Below are 21,171 nucleotides of genomic sequence, written 5' to 3'. Positions count from 1 at the left end.
TTACTCGGACTGGGCTACAGTAAAATTTGGCGTCCCTCAAGGATCCATTTTAGGACCCACACTCTTTCTTATATATATAAATGACCTACCAGCACATATTTCCAAAAGGTTCATACTATTTGCTGATGATACAAGTGTAATAGTTCAGGAAAAAAACCTGTCTGCATTAGAAAACACTTTGAAATTAACACTGAAAGATCTGAAGAAATGGTTTGAATCAAATGGACTTTTACTAAATGAATCTAAATCTAACATTATGCAATTCCACATCAGAATTAACAATAACCACAAACTCAATGGAACGGATTTTAATATCACAGATAAATATAAATTTCTTGGGATTAATATAGATCAAAGTTTCAATTGGAAATCACACATTCAATATTTGGTTAGTAAGTTGACTTCTTTTAGGTTTGCAATTAAATGTATTCAAAATGAAGTGTCACTAGCAACATTAAAAATTATTTATTATGCTTATATACACTCTCTGCTTCGTTATGGAATTGTTCTGTGGGGAAACTCAGGGGATATTAGCACAAAGTTTTTAAAGTCCAAAAAAGTATTATTAGAGTGATGATAGGGGCAGAATATGGATCAAGCTGTCGTCGTTCTTTTAAGGAATTAAAAATAATGCCATTGACTTCTTTGTACATCTATGAAACAGTAAATTTTGTACATTTAAATAATACACTTTTTGATGAATTTAGACCCACTCATAGTTATAATACCCGAAACCCAAATCTGCTAAATTATCCAATTCATAAACACTCTCATTTTGAAAAAAACCCCATCTATATGGGGATTTGTCTATATAATAAGATCCCCTCAAAAATAAAATCCTATACACCACAAAAATTTAAAATTTGGACTAAATCATTATTGGGGGAGAAATCATATTACTTCCTGGCAGATTTCCTAAATGACCGTGACCTTAATTGACCATTAGTTTATGTAAAATATGACACAGAATGTTTTTAATTGTTTTTTCTCTGATATTGCTTCAAGATATTCAATTAAATTTGTCTTTTTTCTAACTTGTTTGAATTGGTAACTTTCTCTCAATTGTGCTGTTCTTGTTGTGTTTTGTTGTAACTTATTACTTTTAGTTTTTATAACTTATTGATTGACCATGCATCTGTTCACCATTGCCTTTGTAATGAAGAATGTTTTATGCAATAAAATACTTATGACTTATGACTTGTGATTTGAATTCATTTTAACAACGCTGTAACTGAGATATTAACATGTTTTGACAGTATGCTATTTTCAAACACCTCATTCTCAGAAGGTTTTTAAATTCTCAATGACAGATTCTAGTTCAAGTCAAATATTATTTAACACCCTACTGTTATAAAGATCAGCAAATTCCTTCCAAAATGGACATTTTCACGGTAATTTTCAAACTCCCTATCATATTGCTGCTCTTTACCCTCTATCATTGCATTAGGGCCATGAACTTCTGTCATCTGGCAATGAATGTCTGAAGCTGACATGTTTATTGCAGTCAAAAAATCATATCACTGATCTTATATTGCATGTTGCGGCAGATTCAATAATTTAAAAAAAAGTTTTATAAACTCATAGCAGAGTGTACACGTCAGCATCAGAGCTGCAAATGGCGCCGTTCTGTTAACAAAATTCCAGTAAGCGGCTAGGAGCCTTGTTGCGGCGTACATGCAAACTATGAAGTTCTACGCACAAACGGCCCTTGTAATATCAAATTAAATTTGACAGCCACGAAAACACCTGAAAAAAAAGAAAACACCTGGAAAAACCTGAACACATTATGCATTGCATTTTATTTCCCCAGTGTAAAATGTAATTCACATTATGCTACAATACCTCTGTTGTTACATAACTCTGTTTTACACCAAGGACTTTTTATACTTTTTCAGTGTTTCTTGTCATTTTATTCAAGATACTTTTAGTGAATATTGTAAGTCATCTTCAATTCATATTAATATTCATACTAATTATTATATTCATGCCGAATCCCTTGATAATCCAGCTAAAACGGGCAGCCGGATTTAGGAGAAATTAAAACCATTAAGACAATTTGAATTAGTGAATTTGTGTCACAATTAAATAAGACCGTTTAATACAAGACAGATGATGTTCTTGGAAAATTTTAACATCAACAACAACAGAGCAGGTGGCGAGTACGAGTGTTTCTTGTTTTGCAACTGATTTGTTGCAGCTTGCCAGTACTGTAGTGGTGCAAGTCGGTGATTACTGTACCTACTATTAAGTTATTGTAAGGTAATTAATGCAATCTATATAATTTCATATTGAAGTGCAGTACAATTTGGTGTTGTTTAAGTATCTACTGTACTGTACTTTTGTATGAAATTACATACTTACTAATAATAAAGATATGACATTTTAGAGAGAGAATACTCTGGAGCGTACGAATTATCAAGGGACTACTGTATACTATAAATTTAATACTGATAGATATTGTGTTTTTAAAGCTCGTTTTCACAAAGGATATTTATTTTTATCAAGGTAAAATAGTTGGATCTCTAGTGTTTTTCCCAAGCTTGGAGACTTCAGACTTATAAGTAGAGTTGTCTAAAAGTCTAACTATATTACACTTAGGAATGGACAAGTCTCGAAATGTCGAGAAATTTTCAGGAAATTTTAAATATTGTTCTACGAAATCAGATTTTATTTTGTTTGAGATTTTTTTGAGATGAGATTGTAAAAAGACGTTAAAAACGCCTGCAGAAAGTCAGTGCAATGTCCGCAATACATAAGCGCGTTGCTGTTGCGTTTCCTTTACGAAGGCGTTCTTATTTAATTTATTTTTGCATGTAAATATTGCTTTAATTGTTTTATAATTTTTGGTTTTGATATAGCAAATAATGAAAAGTTTTGGTGTAAGCAGTATGAGACATGTTTTACTACTGTAAACATAGCTTAATACTGCTATGTTCAGTATTAGCTATGTGCATAGCTATGTTCAGTATTACAATAGTATCTCAATACTGCTACAAAACATTCACTCCAAAATCATTCTAAAAATAACAGAATACTGAAAAATTGTTGCTTGATACTTAACTAGTAAGACTGATGTTTTAGAATGATACATTTGGTATTTTAAAAGTTCTACTATTGTAATTTAATACTTAACTAGTAAGACTTATGTTTCAGACTGTTAAATTTTGTATTTTTCAAAGTTGAACTATATCCTAACTGATATCACCATGTTTCCTATACGGAAGAGTTATTTCTAATAAGGTAGGCCTGATTAATATTTGTTTTTTATATTGACGATTTTTATTAATGTTTTTTTTATGAAAGATTAAAAATATTCTTGTCTATTATTTTTATTTTTGTATTTTACCAGTCGTCTGTCATAAATCAGTAGGTATTTTAAAATGTTACAACATCAGGTAACACGTTGAACGTGCATTTCCCGTTATGTATGAGAAGGGAAACCCCATCTTGACCTCGTTTTGAAATTTTATGAGAAATAATAATCCCGTCTCAACTCGTCTCGAACTAAAAATCCAATTGCCTCCATCCCTCATCACACTAAAATAAAATTAATAGACATATTTAATCATTGAATTTTAATAGACTGCCTTCATCTTTTAGACTTGATATAGAGTGCTTTTTTAACCCTCCAGGTTTGTCAGCTTCATCAGATGAAGAGGACGAAGATGGAGCGCAATTTTTCGACGCCGAAAGTGACCAGAAACAAAACTCTCATCTTTCATTAGTTCCACCTATGGAAAAACCTACCAAACCCTTGCCTCAGGTATTTATGTATTGTTACTTAATGTTTATAAATGTGTTATTTCACTTCAAACTTGTACATCAAGATTGCAGTAATGGTATGGTTGTAAAAGATTATCTTTGAACTTTTAATCAATGTGACAAAGACTGCACATAAAAACTATTTTTAATCCAAAAACAACCTCCCATATCTGGCTTACTGTCGGTTGATTGAAAATTTTATGGTTACATTTTAATATCATCTATATAAATACAATATTTATTAATTAAACACCGTAGATTTTCAATAGGATATTTCAGAATTTCATACTTCAAATAAGTGAAATATATTAAAATCATTTAAAGCAACTCCTTGCTTTTTGATTGGGAGTACTGATTTTTGTGACTGTAAGGTACAACTGAAGTAGGAAAGCTACTATTTGAGAAACTTTAATTTTGTAATAAAAATGGTCTTAATAAAATAAAAATAATATTTTTTTAAATTTTATATAGAAAATAAAATATTATAATTCATTACAAGTACCAAAAGAGGAATTTTCTGATGCACCCTCGGATTTCATGTGTGAGGCAAAGCCAAATACAGGAACACCAAAATACACTTGCGCCTCGTGTCAGTGAATCCGATGACGGGATTAATTGGAGTGAGTGACTGAAAATCTCGTTTGATGGAAGTTATGAACAATACTTTTGATCACGACGTAATGATGCATATTTCTGTTTGCAGTTAGATTGTTCAACAATGTAAATAACTGATTCAACACGTTCGCTGGTGTTGGCGGGAGCAGCCAATGAGCTGTGTAGATGAGTGTGCAAAAATGTTTAAATTTAGTTTCATAAAATAGGAAAGGCATATTATAACATATGCTGCGTTTCAGCCATTGTGTATGTAGTTTTACAAGAACCCAACAGATATCAACACTAAAAAGAGGGCTCTCAGTATTGCAAAATGGAGGGAAAAAGCAGGGACGAAAAATCCGGATAAAAAAAATATCGCAAAAAGGTGTCAAGCACAATTTTGAGGTTAGGTAACTTCCATAAAGCTTCACTGCAGTAACTATTATCATTATTCCATTCCATTTCACTAAATCAAAGCCAAAATCCCGCACTACGTTAAATTTAGAAAAATCCCTTCCACAGATAAAATAGTCATATCTGAAAACGAATTATACTGGATTGAAGTATAAAACTGCAGAATAAGCAGCAATCGGTAAAAAAATGTTCCCCGTGAGAAGCTGAGCTCACACTGAAGCAAGGTTGTTGTTATGCAAGGAGGATGACATTTCCCGCCCTGCACCAGTGGTGTCGGTACGGCGGGACGAGAATTCCCGCCCCTCGCACTAATGCATAAGTTAGAGGCAATAGAGAGCTGATTGAGAGCTAGGTAAAGTGAATTTAGAGCTTGAAAACAATTATTTTCTTTGAGCTGTTTTCGCAAACAGGGACTTAAAGTTAGTCCTGAAAAACACTTTGTTAAACTGAATTATACAATACAAACCATATAATAATGTCCCTATTTGGTGTCATGAATATTACTTTAGACAGTAGGCCTATAACAGACTTAATTTAACATAAATAAAAAAAAACTCAATTTAAAGTGTTATCAAGTTGTGATGAGTGTAATATTTAAATTGCAAATATTTTTTAGGAAAGCAATATATCAATTTAGGCTATAGAATTTTTTTTACACAATCCCTCCTAGGCGTCACTCCTCTGCATGTCTGGTTTATCACCACCCAGTACTGTGTGTGTTAATACATTCCTAAAATAGAAATCAAGAATTAAAAAAAAGAATAAAACATCTGATGTTATTTCAGCTTCTTGACACTCAGGGGGATGAAGCATCTGGCTCGAGTAGTGACGTTGATGAACAAAATGAACAAAAGACCAATCCTGAGGCTTCTACCCAGGTATCACCATCAAACCATTATATCTCTTTTCAAGAGAAAAGAATAAGAATTAATGATGTGCGTTAATTTCTAAATATATCTAAAACCTGCTCTAAGGCTATCCATTCCTCCTCATACATCTTCCAAGATTCCCCTGTTGTCCTTTGGATCAACTCACTCCATCACCTTTCTGCTTCTCCGTCCTGTGACCTAACTCCTTGAGTTTCAAATCCTGCCAATCACCAGTAGATTTTATCCAAGTGATAATGCTGTGACTCTCTGAGTTAATATGAAAATGGTTCCAGGCTAGAGCCTCTCTTCCTTGGATGTGAATCCCATCACTTGTATATCACTTGTTTGAACACCCCACCTTGACTCTTAACTGTAACCGTCTTGACTGTTTACTGTTTGCACTTCTCTACAGGTTTGCCAAATCCATGGTGTAGATGGAAATGTTACACTACAATACACTCCTGATTATCCGAGTCCCGGTTATCCGAGCCCTCGGGATATCCGAGGTTGTTTTTTGGTCTAAATATTTATTTTTATTTTCAATATGACAATATAATTTTTTTAATTATAAAAAAAATAAAAAACTTAACTGCTTTATTATAAAATGTTTCTATTCAAAGGAAAACTAAAATAGTAATTAATTTGAGATTTATTGAAATGAATTTATAATAACCAATACATATTATTTTAACGCTAGAATGAACCGCAATAACCTTAAAAATTAAAATCCCACAGAACTAGGTTGGCTGGCTACCAATGGCAAAATGGACTGGACGAGCCATGCCAGCCGTCTGCAGAACATTAACAATAGCATTGTCAGTCAGTCTTCTTCATTACGATGTTTTGATGAAGACATGATTGTGTCAAGTTGGGTCAAACTTAAACAAAATGTAATTTTATGCTTTTAACACGTTCGCTGCTACGGACGTTCCGGAACGTCAGCCGGGCCACGGCGCCAGGAGCTAAGAACGTTCCAGAACGTCACCGTTCATTGTTGTTTAACGTTGCTATGGATAAGCCAGCATGTCACAAGCGTTCTATATTTCTTTGCAGCTCGTGGGGACGTACTTTTCTGACAATAAAAAATATAGTTTCCCAAATCACCACCAGGGTTGTTTGGAACAGGGCTTTGTTTTACCTCTTTCCTGCTAGATAGCGACACTACTTTACCGACTGTAACCTGGGTAGTGCTGCTATCTATCAGAATCACTTAGTACTATATCCAATGCCAGTATTATTGCAGAAAATTGCCATCCAGTATAACTACTGTTGTTTTTACTGTAATTCAGTGTATCGGTGGCAATGTCACGCAGCGGCCGAGCGTTAGTTCAGCAACTGGCGCCGTCCCGGCATCTAGCGCTCAGCAGCGAACGTGTTAAAAGTTCAAAGATCCACCATAGTGTTTTGTTTTATCAAATGTAGTGTGTATTGGTTTATCATAATTCTAATAATAGGTTAAGCCTACTGTGTTTCAAGTTTTCAAGACGATTAAAAAGTGTTTAACATATTTGTTGTGTCATTTCTTTTCTTTAACAATACTACCTTATTTGAAAAAAAAAGGTTACATCAAAATAAAATTATTATCATTTTTCATTTGCTATGTGTTGTTTAAAGATATATTTTACAAGTATTTGACTTCATAATAAGGTACCATAACCTAACTTTAAAATCTATGCGACCTCTGTGTTATCCGAGATTCTTGGTAACCGAGGTAGTCTCGGTCCCAACAACCTCGGTTAATCGGGAGTATACTGTACTTTAGACGGAGGATAGTTTTGGGACTTTTTGTCACAATAGTAAATAATTAGAAAGTAAGGCCAAAATCCATCGCTTTGTGTAGGCACTATGATCCTCAACAGAAAATTCAGGCATTTAATAGAAACTTCTATTTTTGGTTTTTACTATGTTTATGTTTTTTTAATAGTTTTTTCCTGGTTTTGTTCTGTACAGGGTGTTTAAAAATGAATGCGCAGATTTGATATGTTGATTGCTTGGTGCCTTTTAATCGATAATCAACCAAGTATGATCCAAATGGCATTGGATGGATTATCATTTTCGTATCAGCTGATTGCCTTTTATTACTTTCAAATACAAAGTTTTGTTTGTTTTCACTACATTCTTGTAATTGGAAAAGTTACGACTCCTCGAGAAAAATCATATTTTGTTTGGAATTAGCAAAATGAGAACCAATTATTCAAGTGACCCAACTTCTGACAATCATTTATGAGTAACCGCCGTGGCACAAACAAATTTACTAATGACATAGGAAGAGGAAGTTTGTGGTAAATGGTTATGTATGCAAGAAACCCATCACCGGATGACCCCGAACATCTAAAGGAAATGTCTAAAGAAAGAGACTAACAAAAATAAACAAATTGCTGTGTTCAAAGAGGAAATTAGCGTATACAAAAATGTTACACAAATCGTACTTGGCCGATTAATAGGTTCCAAGTAATAAACATAATATAAAATCTGCTTTTTCGTTTGAAACACTGTTAGTGTCCTTTAACACTGAGGAATGGGTTAAGTTTTGATTTTTTGTATTCAATAGTTTTAATAATATCAGTACATTGTTATAAATTTGTATCCATATATCATATATCATATATCCATATATCATATATCATATATCCATATTTGTATTGGTGGTAAAAATAATATTGACAATTCTTTTTTTAGGGTAAAAAGAAACATCTTATATCAAACCTCAGGAAAACCAAAGAAAAGAAGCCATCTAAAGTAAAACAAACAGTGCCTTCACAACCAATCAAGCCTGCCAAAGGTAAATTAAACTTTGAGTTTCTCATGTATATACATGTTTATAATTAACTATCACAAAACATTGGTTGTGTAGTAACAATGTAGCCAAATTCAATGTGAATAAATAATGAGAAATATAACAGGAAGGATGTTGAAACTGACATGAAAATAACATCATGCCAGTCTATTTGGTGTGCTTTGACTACGTTTGACAGACAACCAAGAATCAAGAATTTATTTCAACAACAAAAACACACCATATATGGTTGACATCAATTAGAGACTACATAAGGCCTAATCAGTTACAAATAGATTAATTTAAAGCACCTATTTTCCTTCAAATAAGATAGTCAAAAACAACATTCCAAACTAGTTAACAAGAAAGCAAAGCCTGTAGTCAACTACTAACAGAAGAATAATTAAACAGATTTAAAAGGCCAATAACATAGCTAAAAGTTAACTAACAAGTTTCATAATATCCAATGCATAATTTAAGTTGAAACCCTAAGGTTTTACTTTGTTTATCTTTGAAATAAACACTGATGCAATGTTACCACATTTGCCAATGTGAGATAAAATCTTTTAGAGAGGATGGAATGTTGACGAGTTTATGTTGGGGTTTACAGAAACTTCATCTCTCCAGTTAGCTACTTACAGTTCACCCCTCCAGGAAAGCGAGGTCCTCACTGAGACCCAAGCCTTGTGTAGATCTATCGCTAGACCAGGTCATCGTAGGACCAGGGTCCCTGACCGACCCAACAGCTCCCTCAATCTCTGGAGCATCATGAAGAATTGTATCGGGAAAGAGCTCTCCAAAATTCCTATGCCTGTAAGTGTTGTACCGTAGTTTCAAAAGGCATGTCAATCAATCAAAATAAAAAAAACATCATACAAAAAACAATACAAGCACAATACATATAAGCAGAATAATAAGCCTATTGATTAGCTAATTGAACAATCAATTCCATTCAAACCAAAACTGTTATTTTGTTGAGATAAATATCTCGTGTGCTTGCCATCAAAATACTTATTTAACATTGTTTTGTTTTGTTCATACTTTAATTTGGTCAACACAGGTGAACTTCTCAGAGCCGTTGTCAATGCTGCAGCGGTTGACAGAAGATTACGAGTATGCGGATGTGTTGGACAGGGCTGCAGAATGCTCAGATTCTACAGAGCAGATGGCGTACGTAGCTGCGTTCACGGTGTCCAGCTACTCCAGCACTGCGTACCGCACTGGCAAACCCTTCAACCCTCTACTGGGCGAGACATACGAGTGTGACAGGAGGGATGATCTTGGATGGAGGGCTATTTCCGAACAAGTAAGATTCATACAAGTCCTTTGGTACTTGAGACGTTTCTTCTATAAAAACTGTTAATGAAGTAAGATAACTGTACTGAAGACATTTGTGATCGCTGATTAGCAAAAAACAAGCTAAACGATATTTCAGAACCTGACCAAAGTTCAGGTGGCATAGTAGTAGACTACTTGGCTTCTTCCCACCTGAAGAGAGGGTCAATTTTAGATCCTGAAATGTCATGAAGCTGGAGTTTACTTTTCCGTGAGGATAATTGTTGTGTTAGTGGTTTATACTTATAACATTAGTCCTACTTGAGTGAGCAGAATAACGACACAATTTGCATTCCTACCACAATGTTTGGGTTGGACTGCTGGAAGTAGACTGTGGTGAAGAAATGGATGGACATATGATATAGGTGGAGAGGTGATCAGGTGATGTTTTGTACCCAATACCGTTTAATGAAACATCGTATGATATTATACCGTTACATGGGGGCAAGTATTTGGAGTATTTGGCAACTAGACTAAAAATTGATACACCATTTTTCATATATATTACAGAAATTGTCTACAATAATCATTTATACTTAATGAGCCCACAACAAAAATGATTCCAAACAAACAAATACTTTTTTTTGCACAGTATAAAACGACTAGATTTATAATGTTTTCATGGCTAGACCTTATTTTGTGATTACTTGTAGGAATGGAAAACAAGATTTTGAATTTTATAACGGATGTCACATAACCAGACTGCCAAACTTTTCTTATTTGTTTTAGGGTAAAAACTAACAATATTTGTTTACATTTAAACTTTTTTTTATTTGTATTCAAACCCTGCAAGCTGGGAAGCTAGCTAGAAGTGTTTATGATTTGTACTCAATAGCATTTTTTGTGAATAATATCCAATCTGTGGTTGGGAATGGGGTCAGTCAGCTAGGGAAGATTGCCCAGAGGACCAGAAAGAAGTTGGGGGAGAACTGGTGACTTTATCTGTAAATACTCACATTTCCACCCCTAGATCAAGTAAACCAACCTATTTAAAGCAACTGTCTTCTGCATTTCATCACATCAACACTTCTATCCTACTCACACAACAATGTCAAAAACTTCTTCTTTACAATTTGACTCTTCGTCTCCAGCATAAGCTCTAACAGTGTATTTCTATGTCAGGTATCCCACCACCCACCAATGGTGGCCCAGCACTGTGAGGGAAAGAAGTGGGTCTGCTGGCAAGAGTTCACAATGACATCCAAGTTCCGAGGAAAATATCTACAAGTCGTGCCTATGGGTATTGCCCATTGTTATTTTCCAGAGTCTGGTAGGTTGTAAACTATTGTCTTTAAGTATTAACATTATACACTGAAGTAAACATCATCTGAATGGTCCATCTGTGGCCAGTTGTTTTAATCAAAGTGATATAAGTTGAATCAGCCTCTCATACGGTGTGCTAATGTCTAAGTTCTGTTTTTCTTTTAGTTTTTAGTACACTGATAGTTGATGAGGACATTAAACTATGCTATACTTGACAAGAAGTTGTCCTAACGGTTTAGCATGTTTAAGAAGATACCTGGAAAGAATATAACGGTATTTTGCAGTTGCGTCATAATCACACTATCATGGCCTAACGCAGGAGCAGCCATCGCAGGTGGCTGATATTTTCTTTCTATTCAAAACAATAATTTATCCATCAATTTTGCACTATGTATAATGTACTGTTGTGTGTTGTTCTTTAAACAGATGTTGGACTTGTCTGATATTCCTGAAATTGAGGGTATAATTTTTCCCTCAATTACAAATATTAGGTAAATTCAATAGTCAATAGAATAGTCATTTATTCAGTCTTTAAACAATACATTATTGTAATTGACATCGTCATTATTATTGTAAAAGATATAAGATGCAATACTTATAATTATTAAAATTTGACATGAAAATTCCAAAATATAGGCTGCCCTTATTGAACATTTAACAGGTTTAAAATAAATACTCTTTTTACAAATCTCACTTTTGGGATCAGGAAGACCATTTTTATTTCTTATGTTGTGTCAATTGATCAAGTTGTCCCCTGTAGCCTATTGGCCTCGGTATATTTCAACCATCGAAGTATATAACTGGAACACCGGGTGGATAGGAGATGTGGGATAAAAAACGCGCCGTTTCGGCAACCTTCCCCCGCCACAAAGGGGGACTCGACGCAGATATGTCAGTTCCTCAAGCCGTGCACGCGGTTGTTAATACGCTCCTGGCCGTGCATACAATAGGTTGACTGCAATTAAAGTTATATATTCGGAATCTACATTAACTGCAGAATCTGACAGTATAAATATAATCTTATTTAAATCGTAATTCGAGTTTTAACAACTGAAAATGTTAAACAAATATCCCACCTTGACATGAAAAAGTTACTAAGCGAGGATTTTTTAAATTTTTTTGGTCAGAAGCAAACTTCAAGCGACAAAATTTTTGCTAATGAGATTTTCAGCATATAACCAAGCAATTTCAAATAAAATTTTCTAGTCGTGTGTTATGGAGTAATTAGTAACGCAAAAAGGTTCTTTATAAATCGCGCCGCGGGCCGTTCTCCCTGGTTCCGCTGACTTTTCGTTTACGGTACTCCCAGACACGTTTTGAGTACAACCAATAGTTATATTAAATACATTTTTATTACAGGTAACATAACTAAATACTGTATTATCATCTTCTAGGTAAACTACTTACATAAAATGTTACTATAAATTAAAATATACAGGGACAGGGACTGGTAATCCCCCTTTGTTTAGTTGTAACAAGGGATCGTTTACCATCTGCTTTGTTTGGTAATCAATGAGAAATTTCAAATATTAAGGTTAGAGCAAGTAATTGATAAGGTCATAAATACTAAACCTAGGAAGTATTTAACGTAAAGGCAATAACAAAAATTGAATAGTAAATTTACGAATCAAATTGTTAGTCGTGTTCCTTTGACGATATGAGTATTTGCATAATGTTGGAAACGATTAGTAAAAAAGTGTTTTGAGTGCCATTATTATTCTATATATGTTTTAAAATTCATATCATCACACTTAAGAGAAAAGGGTTTGGTTAATATTAATAAACAGTACTTCTAAGAATATGTTTTACTGCCCACAATCGTGCTTAAATATAGTACTAAGTTTGCATTACATGTTGTGAAACAAAACAAATTTCTTCAATCTCTGCCTTACACCTAACTTATTTTTTTTACATTCATTCATAATGTTCCTAGCATTGGAGAAACAAATGGTTTTGTAAAACAGTGTCCCTAACAGTTTCATTCATGGGCGGCAGCCCGGTACCGGTATTGATATTTATCTTCTGCAAATAAATGAAATATATGATCACATCCATAGAATAGTTGTATTCTTTAACTTCTATCAACTATTAAAAAAGGTAAACATTTATTTAGCTTTACATTGATCGAGGAGCAAAAACATAAAGAGTTGCTGGACTGAGGAGGTTTTTTTTTTAGACGCTAGGCACGAGCCTGTAACTGAGGAGGTTGGTGCGACATAAAATCAATCTCGTTGCGCTATTAATCTTTATACTACAAACAAACTTCACACTTAATTGTAAATTGCTCGATCATATGTTAAAAATCATCTCTTCAACTACAACTTTGTCGCTTAAAGTTTTCTTCTGGCCCAAAAATAAAATACTTCCTCGCATACTAACTTTTTCTTGTCACAATGTAAAAATTGTTGACTCTTTTTAACTATGAAAATTCTATTTCAAATCAAAAGTAAAATGTATTTATACCATTACATTCTGCATTTAATGCAGATTACGAATATATAAACATTATTGTACTTATCTTTGTTATTGAAGGCTAGGAGCGAGTTAACAACTTGGTGCACTATTCGATGAATTGGCTAAAATCCGCATGATGGTGAGGGAAGGCTGCCTCAACGGTGCGCTTTCGTGAACACGTACCTAGCATTCCAGTTGTGTTATATACTTCGATGATTTCAACGCAGCTCAGGTTAATTTCATATCAGTTCCCCTAACTACTTGGAATGCCAACAGCCAGCAGTAATCAATGGCCAAATAGCATGTGTTTTAAAATACTTTTTTTAAATTTCTACTTACTGTAGTGTTACTTAGAGAGCAACTTAGAAACAAAATAATTCTGAGCTGGTGGAGAAGCCATCATTATGAAGCCATATAATACGCAAAGAAAGGTGGCCTGTGCTACTGCCTGCAAACATTAAAGGGTCTGGCCTTTGAAATATGCAAACCAAGATTCCACTATATTTGGGGGTCCCACGGTCCGCTAATACGATTTTTTAAATTTGCAAACTCAAAAGAAAATAGTTGATGGAAAGTTTATATAGCAATTTCTCAAACACTAAATTTTATAGGCAACCACTATACCTGGAGGAAGGTGACAACAACTGTTCACAATATCATTGTGGGTAAACTATGGCTGGACCAGCACGGAGACATGGAGATATTCAACCATAAGGATGGCACTAGGTGCAAACTGAGCTACATCCCTTACAGTTACTTCACAAGGGATGTGCAACGCAGGGTATGTCAATACTTACTCCTTTAGCTACTTGTTACTGTATGTTTGTTATTTGGGTGACGTCCTGCCTACAAAGATAGTTTCAGTCAGACAACTGACACCACAGCTCAAGTCAATACCCACGTTTAGGAATATGCTATAAAAGTGTCCTGCCATCAAGGCTATTTATACAATTGTCACTGCCATGCTTTGGTGCTGGATAGGTAGCGGGACTGAAAATATGTGGGAATGATTTGAGATCAGTCATCACGTGATTAAATTAGGGATGGACGGGTCTCAGCATTTTGAGAAATTTTCGGGGAATTTAAGATCTTGTTGTACAAAGCGAGATTTTATTTTGATTGAGATTTTTTCGAGACGAGATTATACAAAAAAATTCAAAACGCCTGCAGAAAGTCTATGCAATGCCTGCAATACAGGACCGCGTCGTTGTTGTGTTTCCTTTGCGAAGGCGTTCTTATTTATTTGATTTTTACATGAAAATACTGCTTTAATTGTTTTATAATTTTTTGTTTTGACATCGCAAATAATCAGAAGTTTTATTAATTGTAAGAAGTGTGAGACATGTTTTACTACTGTAAAGATAGCCAAAACGAGTCACTCCAAAATCGTTCTAAAAATAACACAAGACTGCAAATGGTTAGGTTACTTTATAACTAGTAAGACTGATGTTTTAGAATGATAAATGTGGTATTTTCCAAAGTTCTACTATTGTAATTTCATACTTTACCAGTAAGACTGATGTTTCAGACTGATAAATTTGGTATTTTTCAAAGGTGAACTATATCCTAACTGATATCACCATGTTTTTTCCTATGCGGAAGAGATATTTTTGATAAGGTTGGCCTAATTAAAATTTTTTTAATACTAATGTTTTCTTTAATACAAGATTTTAAATATTACTGTCTATAATTATTATTTTTGTGTTTAACCAGTCATATGGCATAAATCAGTAGGTATTTAAAAATGTTACAAAATCAGGTTAAAATGACGAAAGTCCATTTCCATAATGTTTCAGAAGGGAAATACCGTCTCGATCTCGTCTCAAAATTTTATTAGAAATAAAAAATCCTATCTCGTCTCAAACTAAAAATCCAATCTCGTCCATCCTGAGTCCAAATAAAATACTCTCCCAAGTTTAAGTAAAATATTTGAATTAGTTTTCCAGTGATTCCGGTGGTGTGCAAATGTATCTTTAGTCACGTTCATTCATACAGTGGATACTCTGTGGTTGTTGTGAACTATTTTACTGAATGTTAAATAATAATATCTTAGAGCTGTCATGAATTGTAATGGTTATTTGTTTGTTAAGGATTTAAAAGGTCCAAAGCCTTGACATCTTGTCTTTTGTGTGTACAGTTACTGTTCCACAAAGGTGTCTAGGTTCACTAATTTGAAGTAATAATCATTATTGGCTTATATAGTATGTCTTATACATTCCTAATTTAACGAGTTCTAGGGGGGAAAACGCAGTTTAACAGTTTAACCGTGTAACCCTGTACCCAAACTGGCCTCAATCCTGAGGGATCCCCATAAGAGCTTTTTTAAGATAGTTTAACGAAACTTAATATAAATTACAGATGTGTCAATCCCCGATAACGATTATCACTACCACCGATTCTTGGTCATTGGTATCGGCATCCAGAATCAATCCTCAAGAGTCAAGCCAATACTAATACCCTACAGTGGATGGGAAAAATTGTAATTCAAAATGTGATAGACAAAATTTGACAATTGAATTTTCTGCAAAAATTTGCCGCATAAAAACACAATGAAAGCAGGGTTAGAGACATATTTGCTTGTATTATTAACACACGTGAAGTACTGTAAGCGCATGAAAAATTTACTGTTAAACATTATTTCCTGTGTAACAAAATGCAGAGTTACTGAACGGTAGACAATTCAAGGTTAGGCAACCAGCGAGCATGCTGCTGGTATCAAATTATCGTACTAATTTTGGTATTGTGTACCTAGATGCATTAGCTCATGCAGAGTCAGTAAACCACCTATCTTGTTTCTGGCATGAAATATTGTGATATGGTCATCAATTTTTTCGTCATGCTCTTAATTTGTTGGCATACTGGATTAAAGATTCGATTTAAATTTACTATTTATGTCTTGCTAATCAAAATTAATATTTTCGCCTTAAGATTTTGGGCCAATATTTTCAATGTTGGTATGTTTTTCCAAAAAATATTGATTGATATCGTAAAGGACAGTCAAGGTAACAAATTTCAAGGTTTGTTGGCTTTCACCCTCACTCATTGCATTAGAGCCTTAAACTTCAGTCATCTGGCAATGAATGTCTGCAGCCGATATGTTACTTGCCGTCAAAAACAATCATTGACCTTATCTCTCATTTCGGCTGGAGATTCTATAGTTTAAAAACATTTCTAGACACACAGCAAAGCATACACATCAGCTACAGAGCAAATGGCGCCATTCTGTTCACCAATAATGTTAGTAAACAGCGAGCTCCCTCAGCGGCGTACACGTGAACTACAGAGCCATACGCAAAAACAGCCCGTATTAAAAAAATTAACCCTTGTATTTATGTGTTCATAAAGGTTTAAATTCAAATAGGCTAGTTAGATTTTTAAATTGTTACTTTAATATTTTGTGTAAAACAATACACCTAATTCTCAAATATTTACTTTGTATTGTGGAATAAAGACAGTGGTTGGTGTACCAATCCGTGATGAATCGGTATTGATTGAGAATAGAGTTTTCAGCCTTCTGAATTCAGAATCAGCACATCTCTACAAGAAATCTTTGACTATGAGTATCTTTGAGAGTAGTAGGCTGCACATACAGTAATTTTTCCCTTCTCAAAGTAAAAAAAAATTACTGTAGTTAAATTGAGCTACAGACAAAATGTGCTACATTCAACCACTTAATTATTTGTATATCAGGTGGTTTTGTTGGGATAAATTATTGATTGTTGACCAAAGTGTAAACTTTTCAAGGTAACGGGCAGTGTAAGAAACAAGCATGAAAAGTCCAAATGGCTGATCAAAGGCACTTGGGATGGCCAAATAGACATTGCACCTGTCACATCAGAAGACTTGAATGCAACACCACCTTACACAGCTGGACCATACGTCACTGCTTGGAAGAGAAATGATCCACCGTAAGTTATAAAATAACAACAATGACTGTTAGTGTGAAGTATCTTATCCACTACAGGTTATTAATTCCCCCTGCCGCAACAACCCTGCAGACTAAGCAAATGCATTTGTCTACAATTCAATTGTCTGCTAATTGATGCATTTACTTACTTTTGACACTCTCCAGTATTCAGACCAAACAACACAAAATAGTGTGCTTTTATTAGGCACTTAATACGGGTACGCTTGAAAATAAGTTGAGATACAACACTTAAAGATACTACCACTACGATCAGTTTTTGCAGTGTTTCCCATTTCGTTCAACGTTTGGATTTAACCTAGCCAAAAACGTGTTTTTTAGTGTTTGAAAGACTAATTATTTCTATCCTCTGTTATAACTGTAGGAAAATATAATGTGGAACACCTCGAGGAACTTTCCACACTCGCCTCACACTATTTACACAAATAACTATTCAAAATTTGATCAACATATATCCATAACCAAGCAAGCCACAACAGTTTTCTTTTTCTCCATAAGAGTAAAATCAAAATGGGAATTATAAAGGTAAAGTTTTTATGGATTTTTCTCCGTAACCGTTATGGTTTATCTCTTGTTCATTTTACAGAAACTTTAGTGCAGTAATTTCATTGCTGTTGCAGTCTATTACTGACTCTAATTCAAAAACAGACAAAACATTTTGTAGTATTGCAATATTTTTTGGCCTAACGGCATCGAAAATAATCTATTTTAAGTACAAACTTATTGACATAAAAGTAAAACTCAATGTTGATTTTCAAAGGGTGGATCATGAGAAGTTCTACAATTTCACGCTGTTAGCTTGCCAACTGAATGAAATGGAGGAAGGCATTGCCCCAACTGACTCTAGGCTACGGCCTGACCAGAGGCTCATGGAGGAGGGTCGATGGCAGGAAGCCAACCTGATAAAACACGAGTTGGAAGAAAAACAGCGAATGGTTCGACGGCAGCGTGAGAATAACGCAGAGCAAGCCGCATCTGATGGTGAGATACAGATAACCAAACTATTGCCATTACCTTATATGTTTCTTTGCATTTCATTAGACCACTTGATGTTTGTTGAAAAACTAAAGATTGAGTTCCTTATTTGTTTTGTGGAATCTTTTGTTCAATCCGTGTTAAGAAGCATAGCCTAAATAGTGATTAGAGTGTGGTGATGGGACGGATAAAACTCCTAACCTTGCATGAGATAATACGGGAATGTTGCTGAAAGTCAACAGTCCCGGAAGATCAAATAATTTATACCTGTGCCGCTAGGTCAAAAACTACAATGTTTGCAGTGTCTGTAGATCAAAAGTCCCAGTAAGTCAAATAGTACAGTCCGAGCTAAAAACGTGGTCTATGTTAAAGCAATTGACTTATTGGGAATTTGACCTAATGCAACAGCAGTTTTAATATAACGAAATACGGTAAAATACAAGTTCAGTTTCGCTGAGTCAACAGTGCCGGAAGATCAAAAGCAATAAAAGTGAACGTCGATTCAGTGTAAAGTAGACCTCCTGCAACGCTTACTACACCAACAAAACTTGCTTTTAGTTACTTCGTGTTTTGTCATAATTAGAATAGAGCTAAAATTATCATATTTGGTACATAGCTTATCTATTAATGCTTCTTGCCAACTGTTTGGTTAACACTGTAAATAGGTATAGTTTATGTAATGAAAAGCCTTTCGTCAAAATTTGTGGCATAAAATACACGCAAGGACGATCTGAAAATTTCTGGTTATTATATGCGTTTGTAAAAGGAGATCCATTTAATTTTAGAACTATTTTATACGTTATAATGTAGTCTACACATAAACTGTGTAAATGTATTACGCCTCGGAAGGGTTGAAACCTGTCCAAACTATCATATATATTATTAAAACGTGGTTTTTAAATATTAAAATAATTAAAATATGGTTTTTTCACATTCTGAATCAACCAGTCGACGGATTTTCATTTTTTTTGTGTTGAAAGAAAGATAATTTTGAGAACTAGGGAATGTCAAAGCCATAATTATAATTAAGGGTCCCAGTTTTTTAGAAATTAAGTTTTAATTTTTTTAAAGTCTATTAGCCGACGCTAACCTTATAAGCCAGCTTTTAATACAATACTAGCTGTAACCCGCGGGCTTTGCCCCGTTTAACTTCTTAATTTTCAAGATGATCTCGTTCGCATGGCTCAATCACGTCCTGGTTGAAGTTCGTTCGCTACGCTCACTCACCTTTAGGTTGGAGCTCGTTCGCTGCGCTCACTTGCCTTCAGGTTAGCTCGTTCGCTACGCTCACTCACCTTTTTGGTTGCAAATTAGCTGTTGTCATAAATGTAAAAGAAATAATAGTGCTGCACCCTGTTGGTAATCCTTGTAACTTTAATGCTATTGAACATCATAGAACAGAACCAACTTGTTTAATTGAAACAGCTGTTAAGATTCATTAATTCCATTTCTCATAAGGTTAACATGGGAAACTCCAGAGCCACTGGGGCGGAGCCTATTGGACGGATCACGAAATTGATGGTGTATAAACCTATTCCATGACATTCTACACGTATGTACCAAGTTTCGTGGCAATCGGTTCAGCGGTGTCCGAGTTTATCACCCCCAAACAAACAAACAAACAAATATATATACAAACATCCTCTTTTATATATATAGATAATTTGCTTAGCATAACAGCTGTAAACATTCAGCATTTGTGACACAAATTCAGCATTTGGAAACAAATTTAAAGACATATTTAGAGTTGACTTATTTATACTATGTGTAATGCTGACCATTGATACATTCAATTCCTAGGTATGAGAATGGCAGATTATTTAAATTTGCATAGAAAAATAGTAGGATGTTCAAATTATTTTTTAAAGGAATCTTTGTAATCATCGATTTGTTTTAGTCCCATATAATTTGTTTTAACTAACAGCTGGTTGAATGTAATATTGTTCTATATAACTATTAGGTTTTTGGCGAATTTCCCATATAGGGAATAAGCTATTACCGTAGTACTTATGGTAACACCTGGACCCGGGACCGATTTAATTTTTCGTTTTGAGGTTCCTAGAGGCCAAAAACACCATCCGTTCAAATTCATATATACAGGGTGATCAACTCAAGGAGGCCACCATTGGGAAGTCGGAAACGGTAAGAATTAGAGAAAACATTAAATGGGGGACATTCCTTTATTTTTTGTGGCAGTTAAAAATATGATTTTAGTTTTTTTATTATGTTTTCGGATAGAATATGCAATTTAAAAACTTTTTTAGCCTTGACACTTTTTCGATAAACCCACTCGTTTAGGAGTACAGCCTATGGAAAAATGACTTCCGGTGTACATTTTACATCATGTAGCTCCTAAACGAGTAAGTTTAGAGCAAAATTGCAAAAAGTAAATTAGTCTTAGAATTGCATCTTCATTCCTTAAAGACTATAAAATAAAAAGTTTTCCACTTTTCAAGTTTGCCGCCATTTTTTTTATAATATAATTTATATTTTTAATTAATTTTATGGTCTTTTTGGAATGTGGATGCAATTGTAAGACTTTTTTACTCCTCGTATTTTTGCTTTAAACTTACTTGTTTAGGAGCTACATGATTTAATATGTACACCGGAAGTCATTTTTCCATAGGCTGTAACTCCTAAACGAGTGGGTTTATCGAAAAAATGTCAAGGATAAAAAAGTTTTAAAATTGCCTATTATGTCCGAAAACATTATAAAATATAGGGTGTTCGATAAGAAATTTCAAATTTGGCCGCCATTTTGGAAAATGGCGGCTGAATTTCAAACGACTAAAATCATATTTTAA

At 34.3% G+C, this 21,171-nt stretch overlaps 1 protein-coding gene across 1 annotated transcript in view; it reads left to right on the top strand.

The window, feature by feature from the left end:
- The window catches only part of LOC128998392 (oxysterol-binding protein 1-like), a 64,232-nt gene that overhangs the window by 38,328 nt on the left and 4,733 nt on the right, over positions 1-21,171 (top strand). Inside the window, exons 5-13 of the mRNA XM_054424506.1 lie at positions 3,633-3,763; positions 5,556-5,648; positions 8,319-8,421; positions 9,026-9,228; positions 9,476-9,721; positions 10,873-11,020; positions 14,079-14,248; positions 17,212-17,375; positions 18,153-18,373. Of these exons, the coding sequence (XP_054280481.1) occupies positions 3,633-3,763; positions 5,556-5,648; positions 8,319-8,421; positions 9,026-9,228; positions 9,476-9,721; positions 10,873-11,020; positions 14,079-14,248; positions 17,212-17,375; positions 18,153-18,373 (1,479 nt within the window). The remainder of the gene's footprint in view (positions 1-3,632; positions 3,764-5,555; positions 5,649-8,318; positions 8,422-9,025; positions 9,229-9,475; positions 9,722-10,872; positions 11,021-14,078; positions 14,249-17,211; positions 17,376-18,152; positions 18,374-21,171) is intronic.

Source organism: Macrosteles quadrilineatus, unplaced genomic scaffold, assembly GCF_028750875.1.
Source record: "Macrosteles quadrilineatus isolate MER2022 unplaced genomic scaffold, UCM_ALF_1.0 Scaffold_7__1_contigs__length_78375512, whole genome shotgun sequence".
Classification (NCBI taxonomy): Eukaryota; Metazoa; Arthropoda; class Insecta; order Hemiptera; family Cicadellidae; genus Macrosteles; species Macrosteles quadrilineatus.
The sequence above is the reverse complement of the archived record's forward strand: the minus strand, read 5'-3'. Positions and strand labels throughout refer to the sequence as shown.